Source organism: Copadichromis virginalis, linkage group LG7 (genome assembly GCF_057382275.1).
Source record: "Copadichromis virginalis isolate Kocher_CV1m ecotype Utaka linkage group LG7, C_Virginalis_male_GT1.1, whole genome shotgun sequence".
Classification (NCBI taxonomy): domain Eukaryota; kingdom Metazoa; phylum Chordata; class Actinopteri; order Cichliformes; family Cichlidae; genus Copadichromis; species Copadichromis virginalis.
In genome coordinates this window covers 9,167,783-9,187,153 of record NC_140624.1, presented here as the reverse complement: position 1 = coordinate 9,187,153, position 19,371 = coordinate 9,167,783, and the positions used below count along the sequence as shown (strand labels likewise).

The window sequence follows — 19,371 nt, the reverse complement described above, 5'->3', positions numbered from 1 at the left end:
TTTGGCTACTTTTCAAAACATGTCAGGAAGCTTTTGTTTTGTATTTTCTCTTGCAGTAATACTGGACTGGAACAAATTGAGACTGTCAGCTCATCCCGCCTTTGCCTGGACTGGGGAGTGCCTGTGCCTGTTGTAGGCTGTGTGTGTTTGTTCCTCACCAGTGATTCCTTATGCTTGATCGAAGCTGCACCCTGTGTCGTACAGGATGGATGGTGTGGACTTAAAGAGACCTGTATATCAACATCAGCACTTTGTGTTCTGCTGCAGTGTTCAGTCCCTCTCCATTTGTAAGAGAACGCATCTCGTCTTACACCTTCAGTCCCCGAAATATATTTATAAAGATAGTCTTTGAGCAATAAAAAGGGAGAGCTGGAGATAGACATTGTAAATCTTTCTCTTTTTTTCCTTTTTGAAGCACAGCTAGATATTGCTTACATAAGCCAAAATGGCAAGCATGAAAATATCCTTATTTTAATTTTTCAGTTATCGTACCTCCTTAACTCTTAGTGTGGGTGGTGGGATGTCGGAAAAGCCAGACGACAAAATGGTGAAGTTCCTGGCTCCCCCTCAGAAAAGTGGAAATGCCCCTAGTTCTGGTTCAGATTCGATGGTTGGTGAGGGTCGGCCAGTGGAAGTGAGACGCCGGCATCACACCATGGAACGCGATCGATGTAACCCTGAACACCGTTTTCTACGTCGCAGTGTCATCAGTGATTCTAATGCCACAGCTTTGGCCCTTCCTTTACCCAGCAAGATCCCCATCCCTACGTCTCAGCTGGTTCAGCCACAGGAAGCAGTCCTCCAGCAGCAAAAGACTGCTGGTACTTACTCACCCAAGACTGAACCAAGTTTATCTCAAAATGAGAAGTCTGTGGATGATGGAAAAGAGGGAGAAGGAAAAGATATAGAAATAGCCAGGGTGGCTGTAGTGCCTTCACAGCAAGAGCCTGCTAGAGTGCGTGACATCTGTGATGGAGAGGCAGTAGTAGCAGCTCACACGACACCCAGCCTGGAAACAGAATTGCCAATTCAAGTTGAACCTGAAAGCGGCACTGAGGTGAAGGTACAACACGAGGAAGGAGAGGAGGCAGATAAGGACGCCAGAGCCCGAGCAGAGGCAGAGCAGCGGGAAGCTGAGAAAAAAGTCCAAGAAGACATCGAGGAGGCTGAAACCAAAGCAGTGGGCACATCACCTGATGGACGGTTCCTGAAGTTTGACATAGAAATTGGACGTGGCTCTTTCAAGACAGTCTACAAGGGCTTGGACACCGAGACCACTGTGGAGGTGGCTTGGTGTGAATTGCAGGTATGAAAACGATTGTATACAACGATTGTACTTTGTAACACACACATATTGCCTCATTTCCCCCCGCTTTTTTTTTTTGTTTTTGTATTATTTTTTGTATGAGTCAAAATAATTTCCGTTCACCCTGTTACCTGAGCTGCAGCTACTATCATTTCCTTTCAACCAAGCATAGCCAGCATTTCCTGATTGTTTCGCTCTACATTTTTCATCAAAACAGCCAAAGAAAACTTCCCATTTCCTGATTTGACTTCACTCTAAGAGACTGGGAAGTTATTTGGTGCTATCAGTGCTTCTTTGATAAATTATTATTCCTTTATTCTTTGAACACAGGAAATTACCTTTTGACCAAATGTGTGCAGAATTGTTGTAGTCATGATAATGATTTTCCACACTTACTGTTCACACTGTTAGAGGATACTGCTAGAAAATCTAAATCTAGTTTCTGGTATCTAGTGTAGAAATATAGAAAATGCAACTGAGCAGATTCTTGAAACATCACTTTACTCCCAGATAATGGGACCTTTTGAAGCTTTGACTAAAATTACATAAAAGATTATAAATCTCAGAAATCCCATTACTACTACTGCTACTACTACTCGGCTAATAATGGCAACAGCAGGAATATTTAAGTTGACTTTATTAACATTCAGCGTTCTTAGTCACAGATCTGACCTTTGACCTACTTTTGAGTGGACTTGTTTTACCCCCCCCCCCCCCCTTTTTTTTTTCTTTTTTTCTTTTTTTTTTTGGCTTGTAAAAAATTTGTTCTGCTGTCTGTCCAGTTATAGCAACTATATAGCCCAGAGCAAAGTTTAACCTCATTCACCACATGAATGTTTGCTCTCACTGTCATGCTTTACCCTGCCATGAGAGCAGTAGGACTCACATGGCTGCGGAGAGAACCACAGTAACACATGCTCACTGGTTTCAGAACAATGTGAAGATTACGGGCAAGTTCCCCTCCCCCTCTCACACAATCTCACGCATGCTCAATGCATTCCTTTTTTGAATGCTTGCCTGAATGTAAAATGGGTCAAATTCCTCACTGAGGAATCTCCTGCAGGCTGACCTGCCAAGGCCTGCTTGTGAACCATCAGTCCACCTCCCACTCTCTTTCAGCTTTCTCACATTTTACTTTCCTAAATCTCAAATATCTTATGTATAATACTTGGGTGTTAGTGCAGTATAAGATGGGATACATTTTTAGTTGTGGTTTAAACTGCATTTAGTGGTGATTTTTTTTTTTTTTTTTTTTAAATTTAATTTGACCTCAAGACAGACTTCTTGCAGCCCCTGAACTTTCCACTAAGGTTGTTCATAGTAACATTTTTATTTTCTTCTTGAGCTCTCAGTTAGTATCACATCTGCAATTTGAGTGAACATAACATCTTACCCAGTAAATTTATGTTGAATTATTCAGAAGAGGGGGGGTTTCGGGGTCTGTCACTTCCCAAGCCAAATATGCAGATCCATCCGCTGTGGCGACCCTTTGGGAAATTAAGGGAGCAGCAAAAGCGTTTCCAAACAGCTGAGTTGTACTATTCTTGTTAAAGTCTCTTTCTGTCATTCTGCCTTTAGTTGAGCTAAATCTGCCACAACCTACTAAGAGAGAAGTCAGTTTGGGGTTTTAGAAAAGAGTGAAAGTGAACTGCTGCAATGGAAGGACAGAAACAAAAACCAGAACAAAGATACAGCTTCTAAAACAGAAAAAAAATAAATCTTTTATCTCAATATGAGACTGAAGAAGTCACTTGGATGGGTGACGAAATATTTCTCCCACTGAAAATGCTATGTCCAGATGAACAGAATCAACCTTTTGGGTTTTATCGCAATACTTTTGCTTTCATTAGTAATGAAACCCATAAATGTAACTGAATTCTAGTTAGGTTTTTGTTCACTTGGCCCTCTTTGCTTTTTCCTTCCACTGCCACCTCAGAAGTTTCAGAGCTAGAAACTTCAGCTGTACGTGAGAAGCTGAAATCCCCTTTACACGTCAGAGGTTTTTAATGTAGTCCCACGGTCATCCAGGTGTTAGCATGCCTTCAAGATGTACAGAGATGGTAACACTGGGTGGTATATGTTTACACACATTATTTTATTTAGATATGTTATCTTACCCTAGTTTCATTAGTCCAGTGTTAGGGGCATTTGATGATACTAGAGGTGCATATATTTAACGTAACAATTACAATGAGATTTAAGATTGAGTTGTTTAAGAAAGGAGTAGAGATCCAAGAAGTTAATTTAATTGGCGTCCTGCTAATACTTGAGTCATTGATGCACAATAAAGCTTGCAACATATTTGTTAAGAATTTGGCGTGCCAGCTATGAGCAATAGCGTATCTTGTGGCTGCTTGCTGGTGAAACGAGCCAGGCAGGTTTCCCCTTATAGGACCTTCAGTTTATCTCTAACATGATTAAAATGAAATGGTCACATTTGTAGTCCCATGCCTTAATGCTCTTTATATACACATACACACACAAATAAACATGTAAATCTTTTTTTTTAATTCATACATTTTTTTAGAGATTATGTAGATGTAAATAAACCTTAAATTCTTCTGCAGTTTGATTTCACTCTGACCAAAGGCAGCAATTGCAGGATATGCAGCAACTTTGCCTGAAAACTGTCTTTGAAATTTTAATGAAGTGGCCCTGGCTTTTTCAACCTATAAGGCAATCTGTGCTATAATTGACTGAGAATTTTTATTTGTTCACCTTTATTCACCCACTAATGAACCCCCACAGTTGTTTCACACTGCAGACATGTCTGAAGGATAAGTAGGTCACCCCAGAGAGGAAGTTGAGGAGGGACCAAAAATAAAAAAAGAAGAAATTAAGGAACCTCCCCCTTTGGCTCACTATTGCATTTTCAACTATTCAGTCTTCCAGTTGCTGCTTCCACGCCTCCTTCCTCTCAAATACAGATTGAAAGATGAGTAAGAATACTCCAGGCATCCTGTATAAACTATGGCAGCCCTCTGTCCAGCTGGCCGATGGCATCCGCTGGAAGTGACATGCTACAAGTATTTTAACAGAGAGCTCATCACATTTCATGAATCAAGGTTTTCAGGTTTACTGTAAGAGTTTAATTTTCTAATTGTGACAAATTTGGATAGAAATGTCACTGAGGAAAGCATTAATGGGATTGCTCACTAAAAGCACAAGGTAGGCGGTAAACCCTATCTCAGCCTGAGGTCAAAGATTGGTGACACGAGGAACAACTATGTTGTACCAGTTTTACAAACAACAGTAGAACAGAAATACTTGGTGTGATACTGGTTCCCTTCTCACTCTTACTGTATAAAGGTCATATCCTTTTTAGCTTGAGTCACTGATTTAGATTTTGAGAACACTATGGTAATTTCTAACCTTTATTCAGTCAGGGTCATGCAGAATATTTCTTCACAGAAAGAACATTTTTGGGTGGCTTTTTATTTAACCTGTAGGGAGCTGGTGAGGAAAAACTAACTTTGCAGTTGTTTTTTTTTTAATTGTATGGTTGGACTTTCACTCTTTGAATGCCATTCTGAACAAAAATTTTATTCCATAGGTTTCAAAGTGATACTATCAAACATATCAAATTTAAAAATACATTTAAAGCACCACATGCTTGAGTTTAGTTTGTAGAAAATAAAAGCAGCCACTGTAGTAGTATTGATCAGAAACATTTTAACAATATTCCCCACATGTTAAGGTTGTTTATTAATGGATGAAGGTTTTAAATACAGTTGCAAACTTAATGTTAAACTCTGCTTAAGTTTCAGATTTTAACAAATAAGAAGGAAGACAGATGACCTTTCAGTGGTTGTTTATCTATATAGTTTAAGAACTTTTTTTCTTTTTTGGGGTGGGGTGAGGGGTGATATACTCAGTAAGCACTGTATTGGTTTCTCTTCTAATTTGACTGGATATCTGTTTTTAATTCAAAGTCAATTAAAATGTGATAATAATACTATTAGATTGTGAAAGAGCCTGGATCTGGCAACTTTTTTTTTTCTTACTCCCTGATAATTTGCGTGGCAGTCACCGTGATCTTTGACCTCGATGTCATGTTACATTGTTAAGAGAACACCAAATATTTCCACAGATGCTGCATTTAATGCAACTAAATAGCAAACGGTGACACTTTTTAACATGGCTTTCAGCTGTTTGTCACATCTTAGCCAGAGGGCTCCATCTTGACCTTAGTGTCAGTGTTAGAGCCGAGATAGAGCCGATCCTCGGCATTATCATTAGCATTTTTTCCTTTGTCTATTTTTAGGCCTGTTAGGTTATTTATACCGTCCTTTGCCTCGAAGCAGCATTTTCCACTCTGCTTTTGAGATACTGTAGTTAACTGTCCTTCACATTGCTTCAAACACCTTTTTTTAACACTTTATTTTTATTGGTAGTTTTGTATATTTTTTTACAAAACATTCAGACCCTTAACAAGTACAGAGCATCTAGGCTAGCAAAGACGCATTTAGAAGAAAGAAAAAAAAGACATCCATTTATGGTACAATCAAATCAAATAGGTGAATTACAGCAATTCACCTGTAATTCACCGGGAGGTCCGCCGCGGCGCCCCGCTCGCTCTTTCCCAGAAGGGCGTCCTCGGCTTGGGTACAGGGATGCGTGGCATTGGGTCATCCGCTCCCTTTTCCATCAACTTCTCTTCTTCAGGTCGTCGGATGCGTCTTGCGCGTTGTTGTAAATCACGGGCCTGTTTTCATAAAACACATGCAGTCTCGATGGATACAGTGTTTGGAAGCGGAGCCCCATCTCTTTTAAAATCCTCCTGATTGTGTTGTATGCTTTGCGTTTAGCTAAAATGTCAATGGGGTAGTCCTGGTCAAAATACACACGTCTCCCATTCAGCAGTATTTCTTCTTTGGTCCATGCAGAACGGAGCACCAAGTCCTTGGTCTTGTATTCCAAAAAATGAATCACGATAGACCTGGGTTTGGAGCCCGGTGGTGGCTTGGGGCCGAGTGAGCGGTGGCATCGCTGTATGCCCAGATTGGTGTCAGAGAGAGACAGTTCCTTCTTTATAAAATTCTCCATGAATTCGAGCATGTTGTCCCCTTCTTCACCCTCTGGTATCCCGTGAAGACGTATGTTATTCCTGCAAGAACAGGCTTCCAGGTCAGACAGACGTGTCTGGAGGTCCCCTTGTAACTGGAGAGTATGGCCAAGCACGTCTTTAAGATCGACTGTGACCTCCTCCACCTCGGTTACTCTTTGTTCGACCTCCTTGATCCTGCTTGTTACCTCTTTCATGTCCGTGACAATTTCGTCGAGCCGTTGCCCCACTTCTTTCCTAAACTCCAACATTTCTGTTTTCACAAGTCCAGTCTTTTCCGCTATTTGTCTTTTTTTTTTTTTTTGACACTTTTTATTTGTTTAGGAACATTTTTATGCAACAAGATAAAAGAAAAAACAGAAACAGTATGAGGTCATAGGAAGATAACATACACCTGTACATACATCTGCACATCCACACATACATACGTCAACAAGTCTGCATTACTAATTCTATGCATCAAAGGGTGCTGCCACAAGCTGTAAAGTCCAGCCATTTTCTCCACCGTCTCCTTCCCAAATCTCCCTGCAGTCGCAGAGTGAAAGTCATACATTCCATCAATTTGACGTCTTCCACTATAGAGGTAAAAAGTGTTACAGTGGGAGGATCTCTACAGAGCCAGCGTTTTGTTATGGCCTTCTTCGCAGAAGCCAAGAGAACTTTCAGAAGGTAAACATCATCTGCAACTAAATCGTCTGTAAAATATCCCAGATACAATGAGGTAAATGTACAAGACACGTGGAATCCCAACACCTCTGTAATTATCTTTATAACTTCTGTCCAGAAGGGTCGTATGAGTGGGCAGGACCAGAATATATGACCTTAATCAGCCATGACTTCCCCACAATTCCTCCAGCAAAACGCAGGTGTAGCACTGAATTTAGACTTCTGTTTAGGCGTTATGAAATAGCGTATAATGTTCTTCCAGCAGAAGTCCCGCCACATGTTGGAGTTAGTCGTGGTAAACTGTGTCTCCCAGATCCGTGCCCACCCATCTTCTGTAATCACAATGTCCATTTCTTTTTCCCATTTCTGCTTTATGTAAATCATTGAGTGCCCTTTGAGCTTAGTCAGACATTTATACAGTTTACTTATCAAGGCTCTGTTACTCCCAGAGTAATAAGCATCAATGAAAATATTAACAATCGAGAAGTCTCCACGGACACAGCTCTTCAGTCTTTTGCCAATATAGTCACGGAGTTGCAAGTATCGAAAAAAGTCTTGTTTCCCGAGATCGTAAGTCTTGCATAGGGTATCAAAAGCCATAATTTTAGATTTTACAATAACCAAACACCCAGCAGTGATTCCATGCCACACCCATTGTTTAAATCTACTATCGTGGGAAGCAGGTAGAAAATCAGGGTCATACGCTGGCCACCTCAGAAGTTTTATCTCTTCCTGGAGTTGCGCCTGCTTGACCACTCCCCTCCATATTTTTAATGTAAAAGTGACCCAGTGGCTGGGCGTCAAGGTATCGTCCAAATCAGAAGCCGCGTGACCAAGTCTAGACTGGATTGGCGTGTCTGAGAGAGACATCTCAATAGTCTTCCACCTCGCACAAAAAGATGGATTACACCAACACACCAAGGACCTCAGCTGAGCAGATAAGTAGTAATTCCTTAATGAAGGTAGAGCCAAGCCCCCTTTGTCTTTCGGCAACTGCAAAGTAGAGAACTTCACCCTTGGTCTTTTGTTAAGCCAAATGAATCTCGAAATCTGCTTATTCCATTCCCTGAATTGCTTCTCTGGAATTTGAATAGGTAAAGCAAGAAAAAGATAGAGTAGTTTGGGGAGAATATTCATTTTAATTATCTGTATCCTGTTGCCAAGGTCGAGAGGGAGCAAGGCCCAAATGTTGAGATCGCTATATATTTCTCTATTAATACGACTGTAATTAATATCGTACAGTTGTGTCAGATCTCTAGGCAGAAACACTCCCAAATATTTGATAGCAGTTGCCTCCCAATTAAACTTGAATTTTGCCAGTAGTGTCTGGTCCGGAGAAAAATTAAATGACAGAACTTGAGTTTTTTTGACATTAAGGACATACCCTGAATACAGGCCATATGTTTCCAACATCCCCATTAACACTGGTATACCTGAGCTGGGATCCATGATTGTCACCAAGACATCATCTGCGTATAAACACACCTTGTACTCGTCCCCTCCTATTACAATCCCTTTCAACGATGTTTCCTGACGTATAGCCTGGGCTAGAGGTTCGATAAACAAGTTGAAGAGGTAGGGGCTTGCTGGACACCCCTGTCTACATCCTCGTTCTAAAAAAATAGTATCGGAGAGGCTACCGTTAATTTTTATTCTGGCAGTAGGGAGAGAATAAAGAGCTTGGAAACATCTTATAAACTCGCTACAGAAACCAAATCTTTTCATCACTAGGAAGAGGAAGTCCCAATTCACTGAATCATATGCTTTTTCAGCATCTAAGCTAAGAATAATTGAGCTTTTTTTCTTATTATTAATGTGTTCGATGATGTGTAAAGCTCGTCTAATATTATCGTGGGTTTGTCTATTTTTCAAGAAACCCGTTTGGTCTTCATCAATCAAAGAAGGCATTACAGCATCCATTCTTCGCACCAAAATAGTTGTGTATAGTTTATAGTCTGAGTTCAGGACACTTATCGGCCTATAAGATTTGCAGTTTAGTCTATCCTGTCCCCCCTTTGGCAAAACCGATATGAAGGCCTCCTTCAAAGAGGGAGGTACCAGACCTCCTTTCAAAATGTAGTTAAAACTAGTTTCCAACAGGGGAAGAAGGCTTTCCCTCATGGTTTTGTACCATTCGGCAGGGAGCCCGTCGGTACCTGGTGATTTATTGGATTTAAGGCTGGAGATAGCTTTAATTATTTCTTCCCGAGATATTAAGGACGTTAACTTACTATTTGCTTCTCGACCAATCGTAGGCAGGTCTAAGGAATTCAAAAAGTCAGTCATCTTATTTACATCACCCTGAGTAGATTGACTATATAAGGATTTGTAATACTTTTCAAACGCTTTTTGAATTTTATCCAGGTCAGTTACAACATTGTTACCAACCGGGTCTCTAATCTTATAAATATTATTTTCAGCTTGCTGTTTTCTAATCCGCCACGCCAACTGCTTCGCCGCCTTAGGTTCATAATACCTCTGTTTCATGAACCTTATGTTTTTCTCTACTTCTTCGCTCAATATCTTATCTATCTCCTGCTTAATCTGTCTGATCTGATGGGTTACTGTAGTATTTTTATCCTTTAGACCTTACTGTTCCAAGGCCATTAATCTATTCTGCAGTTGTAACAATTCTTGTGACTTTTTCTTTTTAATCATGGTCGACCACGCAATTATTTTTCCTCTGAGGACAGCTTTGGCTGCATCCCATACAATACTGTGATTTGTCTCTCCATTATCATTGTCCTGCAGGTACAAGTTAAGATCGGCTGTCATTTGTTTCACAAAAGCGGGGTCATTTAACATACCGGTATTTAGTCTCCACAAAGTTGTCTTCCGTGTCCCGTCCAAATGTAACGTTATATAAATTCCACTGTGGTCAGAGACATCTCTTGGACCTATTCTGCAATCTTTTATCCTGTGTAAATCCCTATTAAACATAAAACAGTAATCTATCCTCGAATACACTGAGTGTCGAGCAGAGTAAAAAGTGAATCCTGACGCTGACCCATGGATAGATCGCCACACGTCAATAAGCCCTAATTCCGTTAACATTCCTTTAACCCGTTTCCCTCCAGACGTGCTTTTCCTGTCCCTATTATTTGAGTCTAATCTGGGATTTAACAGTAAATTAAAATCTCCTGCACAAATAAGAGTTCCCACCGTTTCCTTAGAGATCAAATCAAATATCTTCTTAAAGAAGCTTGCGTTGCTTCCTGGGGGTGCATAGACATTTAATAGTGTGACCGTCTTATTCTCTATTCTACCTTTTACTAAAACAAACCGACCTTCCTTATCACTTATAGTAGATATATGTTCAAATTTTATTTTATTTGAGATAAGGATAGCTACTCCTCGTTTTTTCCCGGCCCTATACAATGAATAAAATGTATGTCTGAAACCCATCTTTTTTTAATTTCTCATGTTCTGCATTAGTTTCTTGCCAATATGCCAAGTCTACTGTCTCCTTTTTCAATTTGGCAATTAATTTGCTTCTTTTAATAGGGCTATTCAGGCCATTTACATTTAGTGACAGCATTTTATAGAAATTATAAGCCATCAAGTGGATATGTGGAATACAACATAATCAACCCAGACCTCAGAACATCACAACCAGAACTCACTGAACAACAAACACACAAAACATTAACAGGAGCTTCCAATACAAAGGATATAACAGCATCCTTTGACATTGAGGGGACTGGCCACAGGGTGGGGCCCCTCATCCGACAAGAGGGGAGTGACCGACAAAAAAGCCAAAAAAGGGCAAAAAATAAACGAAACAGTCTCTTATCGCTACTAGACATAACGTGGTGGTTCTCTAACCATGTCCGTAGGCACCAACCTAAAGAAATATGAATTCTGAAGGATACGAAAGTCAGTGTTCCTGCGGTTAGATTATCAAAACTCTACCGCCAGCTATCTCACCGTTGTCCCGCCATCAGCTGTTCACTCGTCTGCTGACACTTTTTCTTGCTCCCTCCGGAATGCTTGGAGTTTTTCCCGCACGTGCTGCTGGAAGCCGCCCCCGCAGTGTGCTGTCTGCGTTTCCCAAGGAAGTAGCTGCTTTATCGTGTCCTCTGTCATCCTGTTGGTTTGGTTCCCCAAGGTGATCTTACCCACGGCTATTCCCCGCTTTCTTAAATCCTCGGCAGCTTGGCTCGCGGTATTATATAGGACATTGCCTGACGCATAAAACACTCGCATCTTACTTAGTGGTGTCTGGAAACGGATCCCGTTGTCCTTCAAAGCCTTCTTAACTGGGATATATTCCCGTCTCCTTTTCTGCACTTCCAGGGAGTAGTCATGATCGAAATACACCCGTTTGTTTTGGATATGTACCCCTTTGTTCCACGCCGTGCGGAGAATCTCTTCTTTAACAGAGAACCGGAGGAAGCGCACTATTATTGAGCGTGGTGGGGCGTTCGGGGGTGGTTTCGGTCCCAACGCGCGGTGTGCGCGCTCAATGCCGAGAGCACGGTCCGGGCCGAAATCTTCGCCTAGGTGGTCTTTGATCAGATTTTCAACAAAGGTAGTCACCGACGAGCCCTCCGAGTTTTCCGGTACGCCGTAGATCCGGATGTTTTTGCGCCTAGCGCGGCCCTCCATATCGGACACCTTTTCCTGAAGCGCCCGTTGATTTTCCAACAGCTGCACAAGTGTATCCCTAACACCAATGTCCCAGCGTTCCGAGTCAGCCATGTTGTCCTCGACGTGCTTTAGCCGACCAGTCATCTCCTCCACCTGATCCGCCATCTCGTGTAATCTTTGATTCAATTCCTTAGAGAGTTCGGCCATTTGCTTCTTTACATCCTCCCGAAATTCCGTACCGAATGCTTTGAAGTCACTCTTCAATTCGGTTCGCAATGTAGCCATTTCGGCCACCAGTACGCTACTCACAGCATCCCGAAGCCAACCCAGACCTTCACCTCGGTCGCCATCTTGTCCCGATGCGAGGCTTGCCTCACTAGCCGCGGCGTCCTTCTCCATTTCACAGTCAAGAATGTTTCGTAGCCCGTATCCTCCCTTTTTAGATTTATCCCCACTCATTCTTGAGTCGAAAAATGGCAATGTAGCCCTAATACAGCTCTCGAGTCTGGGGAAACACACGGTTGGTGCCGGAGGTCACTCTCTATGCGGCCATGCGGTGCTACGAGCCACCGGAAGTCCCCCGCTATTTGTCTTTTCAAATTATCCTGGACTTCTTTCAGCTCAGCGACAATGTTAGCTTCAATTGCCTCCATAGCTCCGTGTAGCTTTAGCTTGCTAGCACCGGCAACTTCTTTCGGTGAAAAAACTCCTTCCTCCGCACTTTCTTGCCGAATTCCTCTTCTTTCTCTTGTTACCCCCTGGCATACAACTATGAATATTCTTAGTTGTGTTATAACATGTCAATTTTCAAGGGGTAACCAGACCGCCCAGGAGCTGAAAGATTATGCTGCAACCAGTTTCCTCACCATCCGGAAGTCCGCTTCAAACACCTTTAAACTAAAATCATCACTCAACATAGTGTTATTCTTCCATAAGTCTCAGAAGATACATTTATGCATATTCAGTAATCAGTTGAAAGAGCTATGTTGTGCTATTACTGTGATAAAACTGATTAGGTACAAGTAGAATAAAAGGGTCAGTAACTACATCCAGAATAATTAAACATACTAGGAATGGTTATTCTGGAAGACATTGATATTTTAGTATAGTTTATGTTGGTCATTTTAGTTTTTCCATTGTTTTCAGTTTTTCTTGATGGGTTATTACTGTTTGGAAAGTCCCTGTCTGATATCGCTGCTGTTTTCTTTATCTAGTCAGTCACTAATTTTGACCCAAGAATATTTATTTTATTTAATCTGTAAATATCCTAAAGGCAACTAAATATAAGGGGAGAAATGCGTTGTTTAAAGTTCCTATTGACACAAAGTCACTTAAAAATGAAAGCGTTATTTTGACACCATTTCAGTTGACCTCACTGCACGGGATTTCTGGAGACAGTTGGGTACTTTCCCAGTGACAGTATAAGCAAGACATGACACAGACCAGAGAGCTCTTTAAAGTAACAGTCAAAAGAGGGTGTGATGTGTTGTCGTCCCTTTTTCGTTTAACTTTCATTGACAAAGCAAGGGAAAGGCGTGCCTGGAGTATGTGGAAGATCTTCATGTCCCTGACCATGTTGCACAGCCCCACTGCTGAGGGTCTTGTACCACCAAATTCTCTGGTGGGAACCTGTGATAAATAATTCTCAAGCTGAAGGAACATGTCGAATCAGCTTGGTTACCTTGTACCTCTCTGAAATCAGCTCACGGATAATAGCGGACCAAACGGAATGTAGCTTTGGCAGCTGTAGAAGCAAAAATGGGAATTCAAAAATTGAATTCAGCAAGGACATAAAGGATGGCTTTCACTCAGTGTTGGCAGAAATTCTGGCAAAACCCAAACACTTCAGAAAGGGGAAGCAGTGCTTTGTACACAGTGCATGCAGTGGAGATTGAGTGCTTCACGCTTCACCTGGACACAATTTGGGGTGTATAGGACATGCTAGAGTGGGGATTTCTATAGACCGATCAATTTTGTGCGTCTATAAAGTGAGCTAGGGGGATTTCAAGCAAGTTAAATTTGATCTTAACTGCAAACTATTCTGTTCTTAAAAGATTGCACCCCACCCAAACTGCTCTCAAATTACTGTGCACAGTTGTGGCAGGCTTGTAGCATGCTGGCTCCAGACTGGACCTTGTTTTTGCCTATTTGTTTTAAGGAGTTTCATGTGGCCCTTTTGAAGGCAGTATTAGACTTTGGCTTTGTCTTTTTATTCAGTTTGTACATCAGCATGTCATGGCCTTTACCTGCCCACCACCTACTGATGCCAACCTTTTTTTTTTTTTTCATTCTTTTTTTTTAATTTAAAAAAAAAAAGTTAAATGATGGCCTATAGTAAAATCAAAGTAAGTTAAATATAAATATAATGTACATAGAGAGAGCGCTGCATAAACAAAACAAAAGTACCTCAGTAAAGTCTGGACGTTTTAGGGCTAGATCAGATGATCCTGAACTCCTCCCTGGTCCTAGTGATGTTCCATAGTGATGGTCGTAGTAGATGGCTGCCCCCTCCCTGAGCCTGGTTCTGCTAAAGGGTTCTTCCTGTTAAAGAGGAGTTTTTCCCTCCCCACCGTCACCAAGTGCTTGGTCATAAGGGGTTGCCTAGGGGTTTTCTTTTTATTATTGTAGGGTCTTTACCCTACAATATAGGATGTTTTGAGACAACTTGTTGTCACTTAGTGTTTTCTCTGGGCTGGAATGGTGATCACTCCTTCAGAGGCATAGGCTGCTAAGCCTGTACCAGAGGGGTGGTTTTGTACCTACAATGCAAATGCTTGTATTCATACAAAGGTTTCATATTTGGGCGGGTGGAGGTTTGGGTGTTGCTCTGAGGCTGTGAATACTGCTGTTGATGTTTTGCATGACTGTTTTGACAGAGGGAAAATTACTGTCCAGCTAGATAAATGGATAAATCCTCTGGAAAGTAGGTCATTAGGTCCAGTTGCAGTTTCAGTTGGTGGAACCTTAATTCTTCCATCTTCTGTCACTGGTGTTTCCTTTCAGTGATTCCAGATTTATTGTCCTTCCTTACTCCTTATTGTTGCTCCTCAAATTTTTTTCCCCTCAGTTTATCAATTTGTTTCCCTCAGACATTACGAAAACATCCAAGATATCTCCCGTTAAGGCTTTTTGGTCAGTTATGTTTTTGTTCAAGTGATGTCAGTTACTGGAACATTTTTGCTATCACATACTTGCAGTCAAGAGCTCACACTGCACTAAAACAATGGGCTGAATTTCCTGGACAGCCTGGCCTATGGCCAGTTTTACCAGGCTTGTTTAACTTCTATGGGTTTACTGCTCTGTAGTCATACAGCCTATAAATGTAGGTCATGCTAGCAATTGACAGGAAACTAGAGTTTTTTACCCTGCAACATTTTTGTTAATACCCAGAAACTACAGGAGGATTTAATGTCATTCCTTCTGCATGCATCAGTCAGTTGATGGAATTTTAAGTCACACTTTACCAACAATGCTATCAGGTGTACATACATACTGCTATGATTCATTGACAGTTCATCAGCTGCCAGACACTTGACTCTTTGCTGAGAATACAGCGTCAGCCTCAGTTGCGCAATTGGCTCTATATATTCGTTGTTTATCTGTGATTGTTCACGTTTTAAATTGTCTTACTGACTAAATTACCATAGTTACTCTCATCTTTGGATGTGTGGCAGTGAAAATCTGAAACCATAACATGGAATCATGTATATTGATCGTGTTAACACGATTTGATAGTGGTGGAATAGGGGTTTTCTTGCTCAAAAAAAGATGACTCTGCACATGAGTACAGATCGTTTTCTTATACTTGACGTAATGTTTTGGGTTTGTTTGTTTTTTAAATTTCCCTGTTATTTTGGGCCATTCAATTAATGTAACAGGAGCCCTGGGCTAAAGTAAATTAAATGCCACTATCTGTCTTAAATCTTTAGTTACAAGGTTTTTACTTTAACTGTGTATTTTTAAAGTATATTTTTAAAAAAATTTTTTAGCCAAGCTTGATGCATTATTTCTTTGACATGATTGTCTTCATTGTGCTGATATCCCATATTTCTTACTGAGCACTGGCTCTTCTAGCATTTTGTTTTTCTTTACCCAAGGGCAAACAGAGTTGGGTGCGTTTTTTTAGTATGCAGTCATCTTCAATAGAAAACAGGCAGCCACATTCCTATATCCTACTGTATTTTTCCTTTTAGAAGAAGAATGTATACTTTATTGATCCCCTTGGGGAAATTCCTCTCTGCATTTAACCCATTCACTCAGTGAAGCAGTGGGCAGCCATTGGGCGCCCGGGGAGCAGTGTGTAGGGACAGTACCTTGCTCAGGGGTACCGCAGGGTAGCCGTTCAGTGGATTTGAACCACCGACCTTCCGATCATGGGGCCACCACTCTACCTACTGAGCTATCCCTGCCCCTCTTTTATCAAAGCATATGTGAAATTTTTGAAAAACTAAAAGCATCTTGAAAACCTTTTCTTAGTTAAACTGCTAGTGGATTAAGAAATACTTTGTATGAATGTGTCTTTGTAGGTTTTCATTCATCCAGCTTAGAAGCTCCAAGCCCCTTAGCCTTTGTAGGAATGGGTGAATTCAGATACTAAAGAACAGATGTAGAGTTCAGGTGTTCCTAATGATAATTTTTTTTATTACCACACTGTACATTGTACCTTTTTATTATTCCGAATTACATGTGCATCTGTATAAATGGTGCTGCACTCACTGAGTGAAATCTTCCTTTTTCATCCCTTGTAGGATCGTAAGCTTTCGAAGTCGGAACGGCAGCGTTTTAAGGAGGAGGCTGGCATGTTAAAGGGACTACAACATCCCAACATTGTTCGCTTTTACGACTCCTGGGAAGGACCCTCCAAAGGCAGGAAGTGCATTGTGTTGGTCACAGAGCTCATGACTTCTGGGACACTCAAAACGTGAGTTACGGTGGCAGGGGATTTGTAGATGCAGGGCATATTCAGTATACACACTGTAATAGGATGGGTTCATCTTGTTTTGACTTACAGTTGATGTACAGATGTAAAAGTTCAGATGTAAAAAGCAAAACAAAAAAACCTCAAAACCATAATCTTAAAGTGGACTCTGAAGTTGATGTGGAGCCAGTGCAAGTGACATAGAACTTAGAAGACTTAGTTAGAAGCCTTGCAGTTGCATTCTGAACAACTTGCAGCTGAACACACATGATTGGTAGTTGACACTGAAGTATTAAATTGTTATATATTCATAAATTTTAACTTGGCTGGTCCGCATGTCAGTGTTACCTTTTTAACTACTAGAAATTAGCCGATAACCACAGAAGCAATGTAGTTAGCAGCTGATACATTAATGTGAAAACATGATCAGTCCAGCATGTGTGTAACATTAACAGACTGTTAATTTCACAGGATAACCAATTCTTTTTTATTAAAGTGTTTTTTCTCTCAAGAAAAAGCCCAATGTTTAAGCTGAAAGTATAGAAAGTATTTTACCCTAGTGAATAATATGATCTGCTTTCCTGTAGATATCTGAAGCGGTTCAAGGTGATGAAAATTAAAGTGCTGCGGAGCTGGTGTAGACAAATCCTGAAGGGCCTCCACTTTCTTCACACTCGGGCTCCTCCAATCATCCACAGAGACCTTAAATGTGACAACATTTTCATCACAGGCCCTACAGGGTCTGTCAAGATTGGAGACCTGGGACTGGCCACTCTCAAACGCGCATCCTTTGCCAAAAGTGTTATAGGTACGAATCCAGTGGGTTTTCTGTTTTCTGTCCTGCAATGGGACAGTACCTTTTCTGGGGCCATGATAACATGTTTTATGGAAAATTATGGTGTGTAGATAAGAGATTGTTTTTCTGACGATGTGGTTCAAAAACAGACCACAGCGTTTCAGCTGTCTCTCAAACCACAGCTCAAAAGGAGGCCAAATACTGTGGTAATCTTAGGAAGATAACCACAAGGTTTTCTCTCTCTGCACTCATACAGTAACTAATCAAGTTTGGTCTTTGTACAGAGTATTTCTGTTCTATGTTTCTCCACAAAGAGAGAGTTTTTTTTTTTTCCCAGGCATCTACTGAATGTAAGTAGCGCCTAACATTTCTACTACTGTTAAATATTAATATTATGGTAGTTGTCGTGCCTTCTTGCAGGCTAACCTGGCCATGGCAAAAGGTATGGCCTTTGCTCCTGTCTTAGACTGGTCTTTGTTCTGTGGTTTGGAAATATGTGGTCTGTTTGCCAGTTTTACCAATGATGTTTAACATCTCTTTCTATGGGTTTGCCTCAACAGGTTTTTTATTTTTATTTTTATTTTTTTGGTGTTTGTCTCTTGATGTTTTTGAAAATATTTGCAGGACTGCAGAATCTTTTTGCTCCATCTTTGTGTCCAGGGAGCTCGCCCCACTTTCTCTCTGTCAGCATTTTGCAGTTTGTTTGTTTTTTGTTTTGTTTTGTTTTGTTTTGTTTTGTTTTGTTTTCTTTCTTTTCTTTTTCTTTTCCCTTTCACAGTCTTGGGTATGCTTTTAAAATGTAGGCTCTAGCCTCAGCTGTGCCCCATTCTGCTGTTTGGAATGAATAGGGTACTGCTGTTCATTGAGTAAGTATGATCTTTTATGGGCCTGGTAAGTCTGACAGTGTGCTGTCATACGCATCAATATCAGAAAAATACATTCAAATAACCAAATGAGTTTTTCTGTGTAAGACCTGAGATTGAATATAAAATAATCTACTAATATAAAAAGGCTTATGTGCACGGACACACTGTTGAGCACTGTTACTAGCTATGGGATCTGCTTCTCTCAGCCTTGACCATAACACTTTCTTCCTGCAGGGGAGGATGAAATGGTAAGTCAGACATCGAAAGGTGGGTGTACTATAAAAGGGAATGTTATTGTGGCTGTAAGGTAAGGTCTTGACAAAAGTTATTTCCATAGCTAGTCCTGTTTACATTACAGGGTCAATTGGCATTACTGTGAACAAATTCCACTTCGGCATGGGTATTATTCCTGAGTGGTTCATTTTAGAGGTAATATTTGAATGGTGCAATGTTATTTATTCAGGCTAACCAGTGTGTCCTGCACATTGGTTATCTCAGCTACACGTGTATATCCCATCATGTTAAGGTCTTACACAGACAAACACGTGCCTTCTTCTCAACAGTCTAACTGAGCCCAGCTTCTCCCTCCTTTTTTGTTTTCTCTCTTTTTTGCTTTCTTCCCCCTTTTTTCTTTTTTCTTTTTCCTCTTTCTTCCAACTTTCATCTCACAGGTTCTACTCCAGGGGATTTCAACAGGCTGGTCAATCTTCTCATCCTCCTCTTCCTCAACCCCTCATGGGTTAGAGGAGCAGAGGAGCAATGGGTTGTGAGAAGCCCACTCAATCAGTAAGGGAGTTCTGAATAGTTGTTTTGATTTAAGGTACCCCTGAGTTCATGGCGCCTGAGATGTATGAGGAGAAGTACGACGAGTCAGTGGATGTGTATGCCTTTGGAATGTGCATGCTGGAGATGGCCACCTCAGAGTACCCTTACTCAGAGTGCCAGAATGCTGCACAGATCTACCGCAGAGTTACCAGCGTAAGTCGTCTTTTCAACCCTCCAGTCACCCCTCTGCCCTGCGTTCACCTCTTCCTGTGTGCCAAGAAGGCTAATGTCCACTTCTGGAATCATTTCATGTTCCTGCTGACATGTCTTTAGTTTGCATTACTTTTATTTCTTCTGCTCTGATAATACTATTTATCTTCTTATTCTGTTTGAAGAACC

At 41.0% G+C, this 19,371-nt stretch overlaps 1 protein-coding gene across 3 annotated transcripts in view; it reads left to right on the top strand.

Annotated features, from left to right (window-relative positions):
* The first annotated feature begins 184 nt into the window (after positions 1 to 184).
* Positions 185 to 19,371, top strand: part of LOC146704425 (serine/threonine-protein kinase WNK1-like) — a 32,257-nt gene continuing 13,070 nt past the window's right edge. For all 3 annotated transcript variants that reach the window (XM_085461538.1, XM_085461537.1, XM_085461539.1), the window contains exons 1-4: positions 185 to 1,306; positions 16,376 to 16,548; positions 17,133 to 17,353; positions 19,028 to 19,185. In XM_085461538.1, the coding sequence (XP_085317664.1) occupies positions 521 to 1,306; positions 16,376 to 16,548; positions 17,133 to 17,353; positions 19,028 to 19,185 (1,338 nt within the window). In that variant the 5' untranslated portion in view covers positions 185 to 520. The remainder of the gene's footprint in view (positions 1,307 to 16,375; positions 16,549 to 17,132; positions 17,354 to 19,027; positions 19,186 to 19,371) is intronic.